Source organism: Hemiscyllium ocellatum, chromosome 20 (assembly GCF_020745735.1).
Source record: "Hemiscyllium ocellatum isolate sHemOce1 chromosome 20, sHemOce1.pat.X.cur, whole genome shotgun sequence".
Lineage (NCBI taxonomy): Eukaryota > Metazoa > Chordata > Chondrichthyes > Orectolobiformes > Hemiscylliidae > Hemiscyllium > Hemiscyllium ocellatum.
In genome coordinates this window covers 29,496,155-29,516,645 of record NC_083420.1, presented here as the reverse complement: position 1 = coordinate 29,516,645, position 20,491 = coordinate 29,496,155, and the positions used below count along the sequence as shown (strand labels likewise).

The following is a 20,491-nucleotide window of genomic DNA, read 5'->3' as shown; positions in this document are numbered from 1 at the left end:
ATAGGCCTACTGTCAATGTCACTCTACTTATGGCCACAAAATAGTAATTTACCCATTGGCTTTCCTTCCTGTTCACCTTGTAAACACAAAACATTCTGCCATCACCTTCATACCAGCTTATCCCCAGTGTTCAATTATTCAGTGCGTGCACACACACAAATACACAGGGACAACTTTGACGGTAATGTCAAAATAGAAGCTCACTTTCATAAGAATATAAAACAATTTTGTATAATTTCTTCAATGGCAAGAAATTGTAATTCCTCCATTGTGAAAAGCAATAGACAATTAGTTTTTGCATATATAGAAGAAAGATCGAAAGCCTTTTGAATATTAAGGAACATGAAGGGTTAATGGGGATAGGAGAGGAAAATCAAGTTGAGGTAGATCAGCCATGATTAGATTAGATTCCCTACAGATTGGAAACAGGCCCTTCAGCCCAACAAGTCCACACTGACCCTCTGAAGAGTAACCCACCCAGACCCATTCCCTTACCCAATATTTACCCCTGACTAGCGCACCTAACATTGTCGGCAATTTAGCATGGCCAATTCATCTAACCTGCGCAACTTTGGATTGTGGGAGGAAACCGGAGCACACGGAGGAAACCCCACGCAGGGACGGGAAGAATGTGCAAACTCCACACAGACAGTTGCCGGAGGTGGGCCTCGGGTTCTTGGCGCTGTGAAGCAGCAGTGCTAACCACTGAGCCACCATGCCGCCCCATGATCTTATTGACTGAAGTCCCATACTTTTCATTTGATCTTAGAACGGTCTATATTTCTGGATTAGGTGCTATCCTGTGAACAGTTGCTTACTTAATCTGAAATTAAATTGCCTTCACTAAATTTCTTCCTCCAAGGCAAGGGGTTCTATAGCATGCAGTATGAATCCAGAATATTCAGTAGAGTCTCTACAAATCTTTTGTTACATTTTTGCTCGCTTCAAAAGTATTCTAAATATGAAGTTTCTTGAATGAAGTAAATCTTAAATTGTGGTAACAATTTGAAAATAAAGTACAACATGGCACTCTGAGCTGAACCTCTTCCTCCATTTCGTTGCAAAGAAAATCCACAAATTAGATCCCTAAATCAAATTCAAAGAATTAAGTCTCTGCTCACTGACAGGCATAAGCTTACATGAACTAATTCCATAACTGTCCCTTACCCCCAGCATTTCACATTGTCTTATGGCCCTGATTTCTACTGATGACAACAATGTCACGCTATTCATTTCAAAGGCATATTGTCCTCAAATGCAGAGCAAGCATAACTGGAGTCCTTCAACAGTTTCTACCATAAATCAGCAAAAAAAAGGGCCATGATAAACTGGCAAGAAAATCACCCAATAGAGGCTTAATGAAAGCTTGAACATGACACAGACTATTTGCATTTGGTAAGTTCACTGCAGGATGCATCACACACTGCATCAGTACAGAAAACGTGATTAATTAGTTTGGAGTTCCTATCAAATCTGAAAAGTCTGCTTTAAAGAAGTCTTTATTCTCCCCAGAATATGGTGGGTGCCAAATCTTTATTCAAAAACAGAGCATGACTATCTGCCGTAGAGTTTTAAATGAAATCAAAACGTTGTGCCTCTTGCCTCATTATATAATCCATTTTAATTGCTCTCCAATATAATTCTTAGGTTTTGAAATTTTAACAATGGTATCACCTATTTTCACATGGAACCATTCTTTGTGAATTGTAAATTACTGCACATTTTTGTTCCACGTGTAACACAAATGAACACTTTTAGTAGTCTCTACAATCACTGAACTCAACTAACGTCAGTACTTCAGTCATATTCACTGATTTGATTTCAGTGTACATCATTTGGTAGAGATTTTCCAGTACTTGACTTCAGCTCCATCAAGATCAGCTTTGGAGGTAATCGACATGGAGGGGGAATAAATATCTTTGGACAGTCCGAATCTTGGTCTACAGATATTAGACAATGCTTGCTGAATAAATGTTAAATTTCCTGCCCAGATCATGGGAGGTTCAGCGAATCTCAAAACACTGGCCATAATTTTGTTACTTCTAAAGAGAAATTGGAATATTACCCCTCTTCGTTGTTCCTTGCCTTTATTTTGTAAAAGTTAATAAACCCAAATTAACAGAACAGTGTTTTTGCAAAGTTTGATTAGATTAGATTAGATTACTTACAGTGTGGAAACAGGCCCTTCGGCCCAACAAGTCCACACCGACCCACCGAAGCGCAACCCACCCATACCCCTACATTACCCCTTGCCTAACACTACGGGCAATTTAGCATGGCCAATTCACCTGACCCGCACATCTTTGGGCTGTGGGAGGAAACCGGAGCACCCGGAGGAAACCCACGCAGACACGGGGAGAACGTGCAAACTCCACACAGTCAGTCGCCTGAGTCGGGAATTGAACCCAGGTCTACAGGCGCTGTGAGGCAGCAGTGCTAACCACTGTGCCACCGTGCCGCCCTGTTTGTATTTGGCAAACAGAGACAAGGACATTTGATCTGATTGACATTGTCCATGTCAGTACCAAAAAGAGAGGCAAGGCAAGGAAAGAGGTTCTGCATAGTTAGCACGAGGAACTAAATTTAGGCACTAAATTGAAACAGCAAAAAGTCAAACGCAATTCATTCTAGATTATTATCTGCACCACAAGCAAAATTGCACAAAGCGAAGCAGACTAGAGAAATGAATGTCTGCCTCTAATGGCAGTGGGGTAGAAGTCATTTCTAGATGGTACAGCAGTGCATCAATACTAGATCAAATATCATCTGTTCCTTTGGGACAGTCTACACTTGAACCTTGCTGGGCGCAGTGTTCCACTGAACTGCATTACTAGAGATGTATAAAGAATTTTAAACTAAATAGTGGAGATAAGAGATCAAATTTGGGAAGACGCGACAGCTAAGAAAAAGTGTGACATGGGAAAAGAAACAATAAAGAGGGGATTTGATAGAAATGTGGAAGATCCTGGGGAGAATTGACAGGGTGGATGCCAAAAGGATGTTTCCTCTTTAAGAGAGTCTAGAACTCAGGGTCACATTTTAAAAATAAGGGGTTACCATTTAAAACAGATGAGAAGGATTTGTTTCAGGAAGTGCTGAGTCTTTGAAATTCTCTTCACTGATAGGTAGTGAAAGCAACGTCTTTGAACATTGTTAAGGCAGAGGCAGATCTATTCTAGATAAGGGAAATGAAGGTTATCAGGGATAGTCAGGAAGGTGGACTAATCAGATCCATTATGATCTTTTTGGGTGACAGAGCACGGTCAAGCAGCCGAATGGACTACTTCCGTTCTCACGTCTACATTTATACATCCATATCATCAGCCATCACAGCCTCAGGAGCAGTTCAGAATGGGAATAAAGCAAATTCTACACGGCTCAGACCTGCAGATTTACCTGTAGCTTCTGACATCAGCCTTCTGCAGATTAAACATTTAGGATGTCTGCTGTCATGTGTGGCAGCAATTGTATAACTTGTAAGAAAAATGCAGCTCATTAAATATCTGCAGCCATGGCAACGAACATAAATCACTCGTCAGAGCAAAAAGGCTGCACTGCAGTTCAAACATTTATTGAAACTTGGTACAATTATTACTTGAATGATCAGAAAAAAAATGTTAGTTCCTGCCTTGATAAACAGAACAAAGTTTATAAAAGATATTGCTGGAAAAGCGCAGCAGGTCACGCAGCATCCAAGGAGCAGGAGAATTGACATTTCAGGCATAAGCCCTTCTTCAGGCTTATGCCTGAAACGTCGATTCTCCTGCTCCTTGGATGCTGCCTGACCTGCTGCGTTTTTCCAGCAACACATTTTTCAGCTCTGATCTCCAGCATCTGCAGTCCTCACTTTCTCCTTATAAAAGATATTGTCCAAGGGGTGCTCATCCTTGTATTTTTTCAGGGTTAACATTGATCTCAAGCGTTTGTCAACAAATGTGTTTAATAATTTGTCCAGCAGCAACTGAGGGAGACAAATTAAGATGATTGAAATAAATGCAGAACACTGCAGAAATTCAACAGGTGTGGCAGCATTACAACTTCTCCAGTGTTCTCAGTTTTTGTTTCAGCCTTCCAGCATCCACAGTATTTTGCCTACATTAAAATACTTGTTTTAAACTGAGGAGATTGGAGGAATGTTTTAAGCAAACATGGACAAGGTGGCTGTTATGGCTCCTTAAAAACATCTGTGTTGGTGACTCAAGCTTTCATTTCATGTTGGGAACATATAAATAGTTAGTTCCAGGCCTTTCTGTAAACTCAAATGGAGCATCTGCACTCTGTGGTAAATCTGATCTTCTTCTTAGATACTCACTCAGTAACTATATTCAGGTGAGAGCATTAAATAGAGGACCTGGTCACATTAATTGTAAAGCTCCAAACATAATATTACTTGCACATAGAGATTTAAGAAGCCTATGAAGACCGATGTTGTGACTTCTGTTGCTTCCCATACACATAAATGATTTCAGGGAAAATCATTCTCATAGAATCCCTACAGTGTGGAAACAGGCCCCTTGGTCCAACAAGTCCACACCGACCCTCCAAAGAGTAACCCACCTAGACCCACTTCCCCTACCCTATATTTAGCCCTGACTAATGCACCTAACCCACACATCCCTGAACACTATGGGCAATTTAGCACACCAATTCACCTAACCTGCACATCTTTGGACTGAAGGAGGAAACCCGAACACCCGAAGGAAACCCATGCAGACACAGGGAAAACGTGCAAACTCCACTAAGCCAGTCGCTCAACGCTAGAATCCAACCCGGGTCCCTGGTGCTCTGAGGCAGCAGTGCTAACCACTGAGCCACTGTGTCACCCTGCTTTTTTTTTGACTGACTTCTTGGAGTTGAGACAGTAGCAAGCAACATAGATAAGGGGGAACCTGTAGATGTGCTGCAATATGGCCTCCAAAGACATTTGATAAGTTGCCACACCCAATGGTTACTTTTCAAAATAAGAGTTCATTATGTAGGATCCAGCACAATATCATGGATAGAGAATAGGTATTTAGCATGAGGCAGAGAATTGGCAGGAAGGGATCATTTTCAGGTTAGCAGGATGTAATGGATGGATTGCCATAGGGATCAGTGCTGGGATCGCGACAATCTACAATTTATATCAATGACGTGACTGAAGGTACCAAATGTATGGTTGCTAAATTTCTAGATTATATCAAATTGGATTATAGTACAGAGAAATGCACCAAAATACAGAAAGATAATCCCAGCTTGCAGATTGAATCAGAAAATTATATTCAATATGGCAAAGTATTTTTTTGTTCAAGAAAATGAGGAGACCACATGCATGAATGGCATGAAACTAAAATGAGGAAAGAGACAGCAACAGAGATCTGGGAATACATAAGACAGCATCAGCTGGTAAGGAATCAAATGGAGAATTTAGAAAGAATTTCTTCACACACAGTTGTGAGGAAGTGGAACTCACTCATATAGATTGATTGAAGAAGCAAGCAGCACCACACTAAAAGGAAAGATTTGATGGATGTGTGAGGAAAAGGCAGGGTCAGGAGCTGAGTGGCCATTGTGGAAACAAAACTGAGCAACAGTAAACAAGCTAGTGCTGCTTGATAACACTATCGACAACTCCTTCAGCACATTGCTGTTGATCAAGAGAAGACTAACGTGATGGTGACAGACTGGAATTCTCCAGTTATTTGCAGGAGCACATACCTGGGCAATTCTTCACACAGCTGGTTGGATACCAGTGTTGTCACTCTACTATCATGGCATTGCTAGGGTGGGCTACTTATTCTGGAGCATGCCTTCAATACCATTGCCAAAATATTCTGAATACCCATACTATTGACTATACCAGCTGAAATATGACCTCCAAGAGAGTGAGAGAGAGGGGGAGGGAGAGAGAGTCAGACAGTGTGTGAGAGTGAGTGTGAAATAAACAAAGTGAGTTTTATGGGTGCAAGTAACAAAAACTGGGAACCACAGTTTACCAGCACCAATCCTTAGAGTTCCCTGAGGTGAGCCTATTGACTTGATAGGACTTCTGGTTCTTCAATCTCATTTCTCCAGGTTTCTTCACTGCAGGGCAATAGGTACTCAACTAGGAACTATGATAATTTGCAGTCAAAGGCTACAGTTGATTGCAACTGGTGGTTTTCTTCAGAATGCAGGTAAGCTTACTACAGGAAGAGACAGACACACCACCTTCCCTTACAGCAGTTCCAAGGCTTCTTCCTGTATTGTTCACACCCATGAGCAGTTCAGCTAGCCAGGAACCGTACAGGGAGTGCTCACCACGCTACTGACTTTTGCCATCCACGGCTGGTCACATTTGCACAACCTACACGCTGTTTGCTGAATCTCACTCTAAAAATACCTTGACCCCTCCACCATCAAGCCCGTCACAAACACCTTTCCCTACTGCTTGAACAAAGTAGTAGTGTAAACATTGTATAAATGAGTTTCAGCAGCTTGTCTTATAATAGTGTGGCAATTCCTTCCACAATCCTTGGTTTTAAAATAATTGCTGCTTTTCCCTCTAATTAGTCCACAATCAATAATACAGGGAAAAAAAGTATGGTTTTTATAACATGTTGAAGAATTTTACCTGTCTCTGCCCCCCCAAGGCACCAACTCAACTTCTATTATTTCCAAATATTTGGGTCTTTTTAATTTCCCCCAATAAATATGTACTGTTTAAAAGTACTGAATCAGTTTTTTTTTAACATTTCTCCTATTTACCCAATCTGAAGCTGGTTTTCTATTCACACCTACGGAATTGTACTTAAGTTTTAAGATTCTTGCTTTGGACTCTGATAATGCCACTTTCAAAAATTTAAGATGGAATTGAATAGTGTTTTGATCACTTCCCCTGCCCAGGATGCTTCATTGAGAGACTACAGATTAACTCCATCTCATTACATAATACCAGAACTATGACGGTTTCATCCTAGCTGGTTTTGCAACTTATTGTTTTAAGAAACTGTCATGACAGCACTTTTTGCAAGCTCATCGTCCACACATCGCTCACCATCTCAATTGCTCAGTTGTTATGATTAAAGCTATCCATGTTTATTACACTGCTTTGTTAGAAGCACTAATTATTTCTTGCTTAATGCTGTGTTAACAACTCTTAGGGGGTGAATAAACAGATTCTACCAATGCTTCCTGAATGCAACCATTTGACTGATTTTTTTTCGTAACAGTACACATAAGGACCATTTTAAAAAATAGGAATATCAATAAGATGATGTCAGTCCAAGATGTCTATCGCTACTGAACTTACTGGTTATCAATCAATGAGTCACCAGTTTGGCTAGGATTAAAGGAATTCTATTTCTTTCATTCTCTTAATAATATTTGTTTACGTTAGCCTCATCATATCATTCAGACAAACATGCTGAAGACAACTTACTCAGAGATGTGAACAAAGATATCTGGTCCTCCGTCCACAGGGGTGATAAATCCATGACCTTTCGAACGCGAAAAGCACTTACAAGTTCCTTTGAAGACTGGTCCTTCTGCTGCTCGAGCGGTTCTGTAACAGAATTAGGAATAATGATAGCTGTTTAGCTGCCTTACTTAGACTGTGAAGCAATCCTATTAACATGATATAAAACTTATGCTCCTTAATACATAATTACTAATCTATTTTGCAATTTCATTATCGGTCACATTTTCACTGGTAACAAATTTGTAGCAAGTGGATCAGAACCCTGCTCTGAAACTCAGATCAGACTCCGTAGTATAAAATATTCACCAAGAGTCAATTGCTCTGCTGCAGTATGTTTACATAAACCCAACAAAGGAGTGTTCAGTATGAGATACTTGCAAACACGTTTTAAAAAAATTAGAGCTTACTGATTAGGGTTTAAATTTAACATCAGCTAGAAAGGGGAAAGCAAAAAAGTATCTCAAATGTGCAACACAAAGGCTGGTGATTTGGCTCCAGTGGCCCATTTTCACAGTAGTCTCCTCCCATTTGACTTTGTCTCACCTTATTGGAATATTCTGTATTCCTTTATCCCTCACATACCTATCTGGATTCCTCTAAAATGCACTCTGTGATAATTGCCTCAAATACTCTATGTGGTAATGAGTTGCAATTTAGAACCTCTATTTGTGGAAGACTTTTCCTCAGCATCTATTATTAGTTATATTAAAGAACGCTCCAAACCTCAGCTAGTTGTACAATAACTTGGTTGAAAATTACACAACACCAGGTTATAGTCCAACAGATTTATTTGAAGCACTAGCTTTTGGAGCGCCATTTCTTCTTCATGTTATTGTCTTATTTGGAAGCATTAGCTTTCAGAGTGCTGTTCCTTTTTCAGATGGTTGTCCAACACCAGCTCCTCCACATCATTGCAAAAATAAGTTGCACCAGCGTCCATTCACCCTGTGCTCACCAATATACACTAGCCCCCTCTGGTAATGCACATCCATTTTGAATTTTTAATCCTGGATTTCAAATCCTTCTTGGCTGCTGGTCAACTATGTAATCTTTTCCAACTGTACAAACCGCATATCTCTGCACAATGTCAACTCTGCCCTCCGCCTATCCCTGTCCCTGTGTAAAAAATGAGGAATTAACATTATACAGAGTTTTTAAAAAAAAACACTTCATTGACATTTCAGAGTTTTAAGGAGTGAAACTATTTACAAAACAACAAAATACAGAAAAATTAGAACTAGTAATGACTTCTGAAAGCAAAAGGAACAGATTTTGCAATTTCTGTCAAGTTATGGATTAAGTGACTGTAAACAACTCAAAAGTAGTAGACATATTAGGTCAATGCACATATTACAGTACAAATATCATTCTGGTCACTGTTCAACTGTTAGTTTGTTATTGTCCATGTTAACTTAGAGACACATCTCGGGGTTCTCTAGCAACAAACTTTTTTTAGTCAATAAAACAATGTCCTGCACATCATTTTCTTCAATGTCCAAAATATCTCATTTTGTCATTTGACTCCACCACTGCCATTGACAAGAGCTTTGACAGTAATTTGCATTGCAAATTGTCCTCAACTATTATCAACTCAACAAACATCAAACACAACAGCACATTTTGCAAACACATCCCAAATTCAAGCTAGCTCAACCAAAGACTGGCCTAACTGAGCAAACTACGGTCATCATTCAGACCACATGGAGGCCTGAAAGAATTATGGCATCTCAAGTCCTCTTTCAAACTCTGCTCAAGCAGTACATGCACAGTTCTACTGGCCAGATGAACTGTGGTTCTCCCCAAGCCCAACTTCCCACAGAAACAACACAAGCTGCAGTTGGTGCTGGAGTTATCCCACATGTGAGGATGCCCTCCCTATGACTGCAATTCAGCTGATTCAGTCAGTAATTATATCAGGGCACATCAAGGATTAGATTTTTTTACGCAAGCTTTCCACTTTGTTGTAACCATCTGACACACTTTGTAAATAGCATCACTTTCTACAACATTATTTCTGACCAGTGAAATTGCTCACAGGTGGTCTGGGTCATCAACTTAGCTGCCACGTTACCTGGTAAACTTTACTTTTCTATCTTGGCCACTGCTCAAAGGCTCACCCTCCAGCCGAGTGCTTAGATTCAGAGGTTCCAAAACATCAGGCTGGACAATGGTAAACATCACCAGAATGTGAGGAGTGTGGATCAGGATCTGAGGGCTTTATTGCGTGCCAGTGAAATCAAGAGTGAAAGTGTCTCAAGTGGGCCACAGTGAGAACCAAAGTGAGCACAGGAGCAAACAAACTCAAACTCATCATACTCTGGTTTTTGCCACATTCTGCTCACATTTTGTCAGTGGCTGCAGCAGAGACTTTGAATGCTCGCCTCAACAATGCTGATTAAAATTCTAATCCCAAACTGACAAAATGGAGTTTGTGACATTTAATCGGTTTTTATTGTGTGTATTGTTACTTCAATAAAGTATCCTTTTTTCTCAAAAAAGAAGTTTGAGGCCTCTTACTTTCTTGAATCTAACAGTAATCCATATAGTGACTGCACTCAAAGAACAATGCAGTTGTATACAAGGAACCAGAAACAGCACAGTACAGGAACAGGCCCTTTGGCCCACCAAGGCTATGCTGATACATGGTGCCTTTCTAAACTTTAAATCGTTTACTCTACAGGGTCTGTATTTCCTGCCTAGTCATATATTTTTCAAGATGCTCTTAAACATTGCTATTATATCCGCCTCCGCACCTCCAACAGCAGTGCATTTCAGTCACTTAGCACACTCTGTGTAAAACAACTTGCCTCATCCATTTCCTTTAAACATCCCCCTTTTAACTTAAAACTTATGTCCCTTTTTAACTGACATTTCTACCCTGGGGAAAAAGGCTCCAATTATCCATTCTATCCCATGCCTCTCAATTTGGTAAACCTCTATGAGATCAACCCTCATCCTTCAATGCTCAAAGGAAAACAAATCAAGTTTGCCCAATCATAGTTTGCTCATAGCTAGTAACTTCCAGCCAGGCGACACCCTGGTAAATGGTTTGTATACTGTCTCCAAAGCCCTCACATCCTTCTGCTGGTGTAGCGACAAAAACTGCACACAATATTCCAAATGTGGCCTGACTAGACATCTATACAGCTACAACATGACTTACTAATTTTCATTCCTGATGCCCTGACTGATGAAGGCAAACATGCTGTATGTCGTCTTGACCACCTTATCCATTTGTGTTGCTATTTTCTTGGAACTAAGGACCTGTACACTTAGATCCCTCTGTATGGTGATGTTACTAAGAGTTCCACCATTAGATCTCCCAAAATACATCACCTCACATTTGTCCAGATTAAAATCCTTCCGCCATTTCTCCACCCAAGTCACTTACCTGTCCGTATCCTGTTGTAATCTCTGGCAATCCTCCTCAGTATCTGCAGCTCCCCGGATCAGTGTGTTCTCTGCAAACTTACTAATCAGGCCACCTACATTCTCCTCAAAGTCATTTGTATATTTCACAAACAACAGCGGTCGCAACACTGATCCCGGCAGAAGACCACTGGTCACAGATCTCCAGTCAGAAAAACACCCTTCCACTGCTGCATTCTGTCTTCTGTATCAAAGCCTGTTCTGTATTCATCTTATCCACTTACTGTGGATTCAATGTGACTTCACGTTGTGTATCACCCTGTATTGAGGAACCTTATCAAAGGCCTTGCTAGAGTTTTTACAGACAATCAATTGCCTTTCCCTTAATTATCTTTGTCACTTCCTCAATGAATTCAGGTTTGAGACACACCTCCTTCCCCACACAAAACCATGCTGCCTATTGCTAATAAGTCCATTTTTTTCTCCACAAATGTGAGTAAATCACCTCCAATAATTTTCCTACCACTGACATAAGGTCCACTGGCCTGTAATTTCCTGGATTATCCCAGTAAAACATTTTCAAAGTCTTTAACTGTTGGTGTCTAACATCATCAAACCCTTCCTTTCAACCTGACCCTACTTTGAAAACTGTGACCACATTGCAGATTTTCACTGAATTAAAGAAAGCTTCTTATATTCAGGTTATTGCATTTGTGATCTTTAGATTTGTGACTTTTTTGCATTTCATTGATTTCAAATCAAACAATTTTCAAAAAATTGTTAAATTGGATAAGTAAATAGAAATTAAACCTGGCATTGTCTGCATATTTAAAGTGGCCAGCGCAGCAAGATCAGTTGTCTGAGCATGGAAGGGGCTAACTTGGAATTGGAATCCATCTTTAATTGCCTGTTATTGTTTGGCAGGTCCAAGCCTTAAGCATTGACAAGCAAACACCTTTCATTGGTGAGCAGTGGCATCGTGCTGTTTATACTATTTTCTGTCTTAAGCAAGATGTTATGTTAGCCAAGACTTTCTGCACTGTAGGGATTATGATTGTATGATAAAATAAAAACATCTTATTTAATACAGAAGTAATGTTTCTTATTAAGAAGGGGCACAAATTGTTGAGTTCTATTCCATACTCAAAGCTGATTTGGGAACCTCTGATCAAAAAGTCTTGGGGATCATTTATCTTAAGTCATTGATTAGCGTTAGATGTTGCTCAGTTTGTCAGATGTTGGCTCTCTCAGTTTATAGTCAATAATCTGTCCTGTTGCCACTTCGTTAGAAACACAGCAGGAAATGTGGATATCTCTCTCCCGTCTATACTTTCAATGATTCCTTCGCTGTTGTGCTACACAAGATGCAATATTCAAATGGGAGATGGGACATAAATTCAATAAAACATGCAAAGCTATTTGCTTCAATCAATTCTCAAATGATCTATCACAAGGATACTTTTCAAATAAAATTGACTTTCCGTATGATTCATCCCATGGTGTTTTTTTTAATGTATCAAGCCACACAAGACGAGGAAAACCCTAAGGAAGCATCGAGGCAATAGTGGTAGCTATGGTGGAATCGAGTCCCCTCAGTAAGCTTGGCAAGTAGAGAAAGGGGAAAGTGAAAATAAACATCAATCAGAATCCTGCTCCTGTTTCCCATCTGGTGACTCATGAAAAATTGCTGTCAGTAATGATTCACGTCAGCTCTATTGTTACGAAAAGAATACAACTTAGGCATTGACTTCAAGTATAGCAAAGATGATGAATTGTCACAACAGGCCAAGTGCATCAAAAGAACAGAGATCCAATGATAAAGAAAAGTTTCCTTTTATTCTAAAGCCATGCACCAACTGATGTGAAACAAGATTTCACCTGTTATAACATGGTCTGCATGTTGATGATAGCTTGATTACAATTGAGAAATCAGCATTCCAACATTAAAATGACATTATTTCAGGAAGTATTTAGCACTGCTTGTTAACATGTTCTTAAACAGGGTTTAATACTAAAGATTTGCATAATCAGCCGAAACGCCAGTTACACAACACTAAAAGATGGCTACCACACAAATAACAAACCAACCCAAGCAATTTAACTTCTACAACTCAGTTCAAAGCATCCTTGAAGGATCAAATGCGAAAGTGTAAACTTTGCTACTCTCTCAGTTAATTTCTGAAGTTTCCCTCAGAAAAGCACACAAATCAACCATTCCCAAAACGTAGATCCAAAACTCAACAATTTACATAAATTATTATTATTTTGAGTTTTGTTTATAGTTTAGCTTTGCTTTATTCTAAGCACAGGTATACAATCCTTTATCTGAAATTCTGAAGTCTGAAAACCTCCAAAATCCGAAGCTTATTTTGTGAAGTAATTTTTCTGTATAACAAGGTTGTTTGGCATGTGAACAGGTGACCCACCTCCACTAAGCTGTGACATGGCACAGCATTGGCAGACCTCAGTGCTTGTACTGTTCACACATGGGTCTGCTGTTTGGTAAGGTTTTTTTATTTCACTGAAAAAGTCATTTATTCTGAAATTTGAAAAATTCCAAATTCCAAAAAACTGGCCCCAAGGACTTCAGATAAAGGATTGTGTGCCTGTTGTTATGGGACAATGATGATCCTAAAAAGCTCCTCACTAACTCAATTACAACATCTGAAAATATGCTGATGGTTTAAAAAAAAATCTATATGTGTTAGACTTTTTATGCTCCACAAACCAGGTCAGCAAATACTATCCAAGTACACACTGGGTTCTACAACCAAACTATTGACATTCCTCGAAGGAAACTTTACTGTTATCAAATCTCTACAATAAAAGGGCTCAGACCTGGGCATCGGATTCAGACTCAAAGGCAACCCACTGCCTGGTCAACCTTGCAAAGTCATTCTCAGGGATACCTGGAACCAATTGCAGAGCTGTTCCAGTAACAGGAAGAGTGACTATCTGATCGGTGATGGTCAGTGCTCCATGATGAACACCACTTGAAAAAAAGTGTTAAATAGCTGGCAATATGACCACTAACTGAGCTGGCAGAGTCCAAAAAACTATTGTTGCCAAATTGCCATGGAGCAGGTAGGGAGATAAATAATGCGAGGGAGTAACCTTGCTATCTTTGTCATCTCCCATCTAATTGTCACAAAAATAATCTGGCCATGTTGGTGTTGGGTAGAAGTGACCAGCAATTCACATGCAGTTCACAACTTATCTTTATATAGTGTCAACAGTGTTGCGTTGGGGCAGATTACGAGCTCATTTAACACACAGACAACAGCAAAAATGTAGTTCATTACAATCACACCCATTACATACCTCAGTCCTCCATCACAAATCAAGTTATTCTGGTTCAATGACAGGATAAAAATGCTTCCAGAAGCAGCAGCAGACATAACTGAAAATGAAGCGTCACCCTGATGAAGCTACGACGCAGCCAATTGTTTTTCTAATTTGGTTGTTTGCACTCCTATCAATAAAGCCACGTGGTTCCTGAAATCATTCCAGAGGCCAGAATCTCATCACAAATCACCCCACATTTACAGGTGGAGAGTCCTCACACTGATCCAATTCCCCTTAGAGTGAACAAGATGTCTGACACTCCTGCTCTTACCTGTCAGCCCGGGCTCTCTGATTAGATCAAATTAACAGCCCCAATCAGGAAACTCATATTCTATTAAGTCCATCTGGCTCACCTCATTACAATCACTGCAGTTGCATGACCAGCAAATCAGAGGAAGGCTTTGCAATCTGCATCTGTTTCATGATGCTGCCCACAAAAAGGAAAAATCTCATTTGCCCAATTACCACTCATACTTCAGCAAAGCGACTGAAAGAAGAGTTGACAGTACTATCAAAGGAATTTATTCAGAGGTACTTTGCTCACTGATGGTCAGTTTGGGATTATTACTGGCTTAGTTCAAATTTAACAAGAATTCAAGCTTCAAAAGTAAGGCCAATTGTGACTGTCCCGGAAATCAAGACAACTTCCATCCAGTGTGGTACCCAGGAGATCAATTTAAACTGAAGACAACAGTGATTGACTCAAGGCAACTTTGCTGAAAATGTGTTGCTGGAAAAGCACAGCAGGTCAGGCAGCATCCAAGGAGCAGGAGAGTAGACGTTTCAGGCATGAGCCCTTCTTCAGGAATGGGGATGGGGACAAAGTGGGCAAGGATTACAACATGTCAGGTGCTAGTGTTTGTCACTGCTTATACATAGGAATGCAGTGGTAGAGCCCCTATCTCTGAGCCAGGTGGCCTGGGTTCAAGTCCCACCTGTTCCAGACGTGTGTAATAACATCTCTGAACAGACAGATATAGAAATATCAATAGGAATACAGGGGATGGCTCATGTAGTCCAAGCAAGGAAGCCTGGGTTCAGGTCTAACCCTGCTCCTGAAGAGTGAAATAACATCTTGCACAGGTTCATTGGAAAATATTTGTAGGAAATGTTTTGGTTCAGTGATAGTGCGTTGGCTAGACCAGCATTTATTGTCCACCCCAACTGCCCAGAGGGCAATTCAGAGTCAACCATATTGCTGTGGGTCTGGAGTCACACGTCGACCAGACTAGGTAAGGAAGACAGTTTTCTTCCCTTAAGGGCATCAGTGAACCAAATGGGTTTTATCCAATAATCAATAACGGATTCATGGTCATCATTATACTCTTCATTCCATATCTTTACTGGATCCAAATTCCACCATCGACCATGGCGGTATTCAAACCTGGGTCGTAGATTAATAGTCCAGCGATAATACCACTATGCTATTGCCTCCCCTAATACTTCTCTCCCCTTCTTTTAACTTAGTATGCACGCGAGTGTGTGTTAAATGTGATGTTTTACTATTTTCAAGTTAGTAGGTAATATAATTCCTCTTTCTTTCACTCAAGAAAACTCTCAAGTAGGGGAAACACTGTAGGGCACTGTAGGTCTAGAAGCTGCTATAGGGTTAGAGGAGGATAAGGCATTACAGGTTTAACCACAAGCTTGAGAATTTTAAATAGATGGTGTTAAGGAACGAGCACCCGATGCAGGTCAGTGAGGATGATGTGATTGAATTGAATTGAATTTGTCACATGTACTGAGGTACAGTGAAAAGCTCTGTCTTGCAAGCAATACAGGCAGATCACAGAGTTAACTAGCATAGATAGGCAAATAATAGGTGAACAGCAGCAAAAACAAAAACACAGGTACAGGCGAATGTTAAGAGTTGCTGAGTCCATTCAGTATTCTAACAGTAGGGTAGAAACTGTTTCGAAACCAGCAGGTGCACGTGTTCAGACTTCTGTACATTCTCCCCAAAGGTAGAGGTTGTAGGAAAATATTGCCAGAGTGGGATGGATCGTGGAGAATGCTGTTGGTCTTTCCTTGACAGTGGGCCTGGTAGATGGATTCTATAGATGGGAGGTTGGCCTATGTGATTGTCCGGGCCAAGTTCACCACTCTCTGTAACGGTCTCTGATCTTAAATAGTACAGTTGCCATACCAGGTAGTGATACATCCAGACAAAATGCTCTCAATGACGCACAAACAAAAGTTGGCAAAGGTATTCGCGGTCATGCCAAATTTCCTCAGTTGCCTGAAGAAGAGGAGACGTTGTTGGACCTTTGTAATCAGTGCATCCACATGAAGAATCCAATAAAGCTTGATGTGGATGACCTTTCCCAGGAGCTTGTCTCTCTCCACTCGTTCCATTCCTGTGCTGTTAATTTGTAGGGGGGCATGAGTAACATCCTGCTGAAAGTCAATAATGAGTTCCTTGGTTTTGCCAGATTGGAGAGCTAGGTTGTTCTCAGTGCACCATTTTTCCAGGTCTTCCACTTCCCATCTGCAGTCTGTTTCATCGCCATCTGAGATACGACCAACTATGGTGGCGTCATCAGCGAACTTGTAAATGGCATTAGTCTGGTATTTGGCGACACAGTCATGCGTATACAGTGAGTACAGTAGGGGGCTGAGTACACATCCCTGGGGAGCTCCAGTGTTAAATGTTACTGAGGATGAAATATTGCTTCCAATCTTCACCGATTTTGGCCTGTGGGTCAGCAAACTGAGGATCCAGTTGCAGAGAGTGGGGCTTAGTCCAAGATCACTAAGTTTAGTAATCAGTCTCGAGGGGATAATAGTGTTGAAGGCTAAACTGTAGTCAATCAGTAGGATTCTTACATAGCTGTTCTTGGTGTCAACACGTGGAGGAGTGAAGGGCAAGTGATATGGTATCTGACGTGGATCCGACAGGCAAATTGGAGTGGGTCAAGAGTAGTGGGGAGGCTGGAGTTGATTATTGCTATGACCAGCCTTTTAAAGCGCTTCATGACCATTAGGGCCACTGGACAGTAGTCATTGAGACATGCCGCATGAGCCTTCCTGAAACAGGCAGGAACAATGGGAAACATCACAGAAGCGCTTCACAGGAGGCTCCCAAGCACTGAGGATGTCACCTACACAGGAGGCGAAACATCTGCAACACAAATTCCCAGCTCGGCAAACAGAACCACAACAACGAGCACCCGAACTACAAATCTTCTGCCAAACTTTGAACAATGAGAAGGATAGTGAAGATGATGTTTGGTGTGCTTTCCTTTATTGGTCAAGAGTATTGAGTACAGGAGTTGGGAGGTCATGTTGCGGCTGTACAGGACATTGGTTAGGCCGCTGATGGAACATTGCGTGCAATTCTGGTCTCCTTCCTATCAGAAAGATGTTGTGAAACTTGAAAGGGTTCAGAAAAGATTTACAAGGATGGGAGTCCAGAAATAGAGAGCATAAGTTTAGGGAGAGAGGAGAAAGATATAAAAGAGATCTAAGGGGCAATGTTTTCACACAGAGGATGGTACGTGTATGGAATGAGCTGCCAGAGGATGTGGTGGAGGCTGATATAATTGCAACATTTAAGAGGCATTTGGATGGGTATATGAATAGGTAGGGTTTGGAGGGATATGGGCCAGGTGCTGGCAGGTGGGACTAGATTGGGTTGGGATATCTGGTCAGCATGGATAGGTTGGACCAAAGGGTCTGTTTCCATGCTGTACATCTCTATGACTCTAAGACCTCTGCCAGTTGATCTGCGCATACTGAGTGCATGGCCTGGTACTCCGTCTGGTCATGTCGCTTTCCTTGGATTCACATGAAGGAATACTGATCTGACACCTCATGCAGTGACTGTTAGGATAGGTTCGTCAGGACTGGTCAGAATGGGTGTTACCTCTCTGTCGAAATTCTGATGAGTGGTACAATACAGGAGACACAGAGCAGATTTTGAATAACCTGAAATTCACAGAACATGGGAGGATAGCACTGAACTAGAGGAGCTAAGAAATGAATGACAGTTGAAGGAACACACAGGAGGTTGTGCTAGAAACAGATGTTAGCATTGCAAGTTGATAGTGCTTGTGAGTGAGAATATCTAGATTAGGAGCTCAGCACAGTTCACATTCAAATAGAATGCCAACAGATCATGAACTGCCTGTTTCAGCCCACAGTCAAAAACTGGGGTCAAGCACAGAATAGGGAGAAAAAGTAGAGTTTGTGATGGCTTCACCTACCAAACATTTACTTGAAGGAAACTGTATCTGGACCAAGCCTTGATATCAGACAAGCAAATGGAACAAGTGGTAAAGGTACAGGATCATTGGATAGTGACAACACAAAAGGAGGGCACCCGTCCATCATTTCCTTGCCAGCTGTCTAGAAGAATTCACACTTGCCTGCTTTTCCTCACAGTAGTATCATAATTATAATTGTAATATGGTTGGATATTAGATTAGATTAGATTACTTACGGTGTGGAAACAGGCCCTTTGGCCCAACAAGTCCACACCGATCCACCCAGATGCATTCCCCTACACCTAACACTACACCTAATTCACCTAACCTGCACATTTTTGGACTGTGGGAGGAAACCGGAGCACCCGGAGGAAACCCACACAGACACATGGTGAACGTGCAAACTCCACACAGTCAGTTGCCTGGAGAGGGAATTGAACCCGGGTTGAACCCTGCGCTGTGAGGCAGTAGTGCTAACCACTGTACCACTGTTCCGCCCATTAAGATATGACTGTCAGGAGTGGGATCTTCAATGTATGTAAGAAACTTAATCCTGTGTCTTTATATGATGCCAAATGTTAAATGGATGAGAGCCAAGGATGGATATGGAGTGGACTTGTCTAGTTTTGACAAATTGGATTTGAAGCAAATCAATTGAGTGCTCTTAAGCTTTGTAACAAAGGAACTCCTCAAATTTCTTAGAAATACAAGAATCACATTTTACAGCACAAGCCAAAATATCTGGAAGCTCAAAACTCACTAAGATTTCTCCAAGCCACAGACTAGAAAGGAAAATTAGCACAATCTGCACATAAACCTTCAGACCAGCAGTCCTTTTAGAAGAGATGCTGCTATTTACCAAGCTTCTTTGTGCCCTCTTATGTCATCAATGTCATTCTGTAATGTTTTGGCACGAGCTTACACTTTTATTAAAGAAAGGATTTAGATGAATTAAATGAGTCATCAATTACACTGTCAGTTTCTTCAACAGGGAGAAACTCTAACTATTTTGTCTCTCTGTTATGTTGATTACTGCCTAAGACAAGTGACTGTTTTAAGAGAGTATAGCTTACTATTTACAAATTATTTTCAAGCAGTTTTTAAGGGCACATAAAATGAACAGGTGTTATTTTATTCAGGAATTTTTCTGTCAGAATGTTTTCTTTACAAATTTCATTTTCGTAATCAAATTTATAAATCAGGAGAACTGCTAAAATGCACCGCTGCCCTGTAAATAAAGGAAAGGGGAAGAAAATTGGCCTGGTATCAATATTTGCCATTCCCCATTTATACTGAATATCCCTGAGGGGAATGCACAGACACATCAACCAGATGGGAGAAGACAAAGTGATATTTCCTATGATTAAATAGGAGTATACAGTCTATACTCCTGCGTGAATAGCGGTCACTTGAGCAAGATATTGATTGCAGAGTTTGTGTCTGCAATTCAAGAGCTGGTAATTTCAAAGGAAATAAGACTAGTGGTGGAAAAAACAAATGCAGTAGTAATTTAATTAGCACGTCTAATATTAATTTTAAATAAATAACACACAAAAGGAACCTCAAATTAGCTCTCTTGACAACTTGAGCAGACCATACATTTCATGTACAGAATTGACGTCTTTGTTCACAAAAGATTGTTTTGTCATTTGATGGATAAACTCAACTGTTTTTTAAGAATGAAAACCAGTAAGAGACAGATAATTTTACATCAGCACTTACATCCTTCCAATAGGACATTGGTTAGGCCATTTTTGGAATATTGCATGCAATTCCAGGCTCCTTTCTATATTTGTTGTGAAACTTGAAAGGGTTCAGAAAAGATTTACAAGGATGTTGCCAAGGTTGGAGGATTTGAACTATAGGGAGAAGTTGAATAGGCTGGGGCTATTTTCCCTGGAGCATTGGAGGCTGAAGGGTGACCTTTATAGAGGTTTATAAAATCATGAGGGGCATGGAAAGGATAAATAAACACAGTCTTTTTCCTGGGGTGGGGTGTCCAGAACTAGAGGGCATAGGTTTAGGGTGAGAGTGGAAAGACATAAAAGACCCCATATCCCTTTAAGCCCTTCCTATTCATGTACCCATCCAGATGCCTTTTAAATATTGCAATTGTACCAGCCTTCTTCTGGCA

At 40.7% G+C, this 20,491-nt stretch overlaps 1 protein-coding gene across 4 annotated transcripts in view; it reads right to left on the bottom strand.

The window, feature by feature from the left end:
* carhsp1 (calcium regulated heat stable protein 1) overlaps positions 1 to 20,491 on the bottom strand; it is a 112,019-nt gene that overhangs the window by 11,594 nt on the left and 79,934 nt on the right. For all 4 annotated transcript variants that reach the window (XM_060840694.1, XM_060840697.1, XM_060840695.1 and 1 more), the window contains exon 3: positions 7,400 to 7,522. In XM_060840694.1, the coding sequence (XP_060696677.1) occupies positions 7,400 to 7,522 (123 nt within the window). The remainder of the gene's footprint in view (positions 1 to 7,399; positions 7,523 to 20,491) is intronic.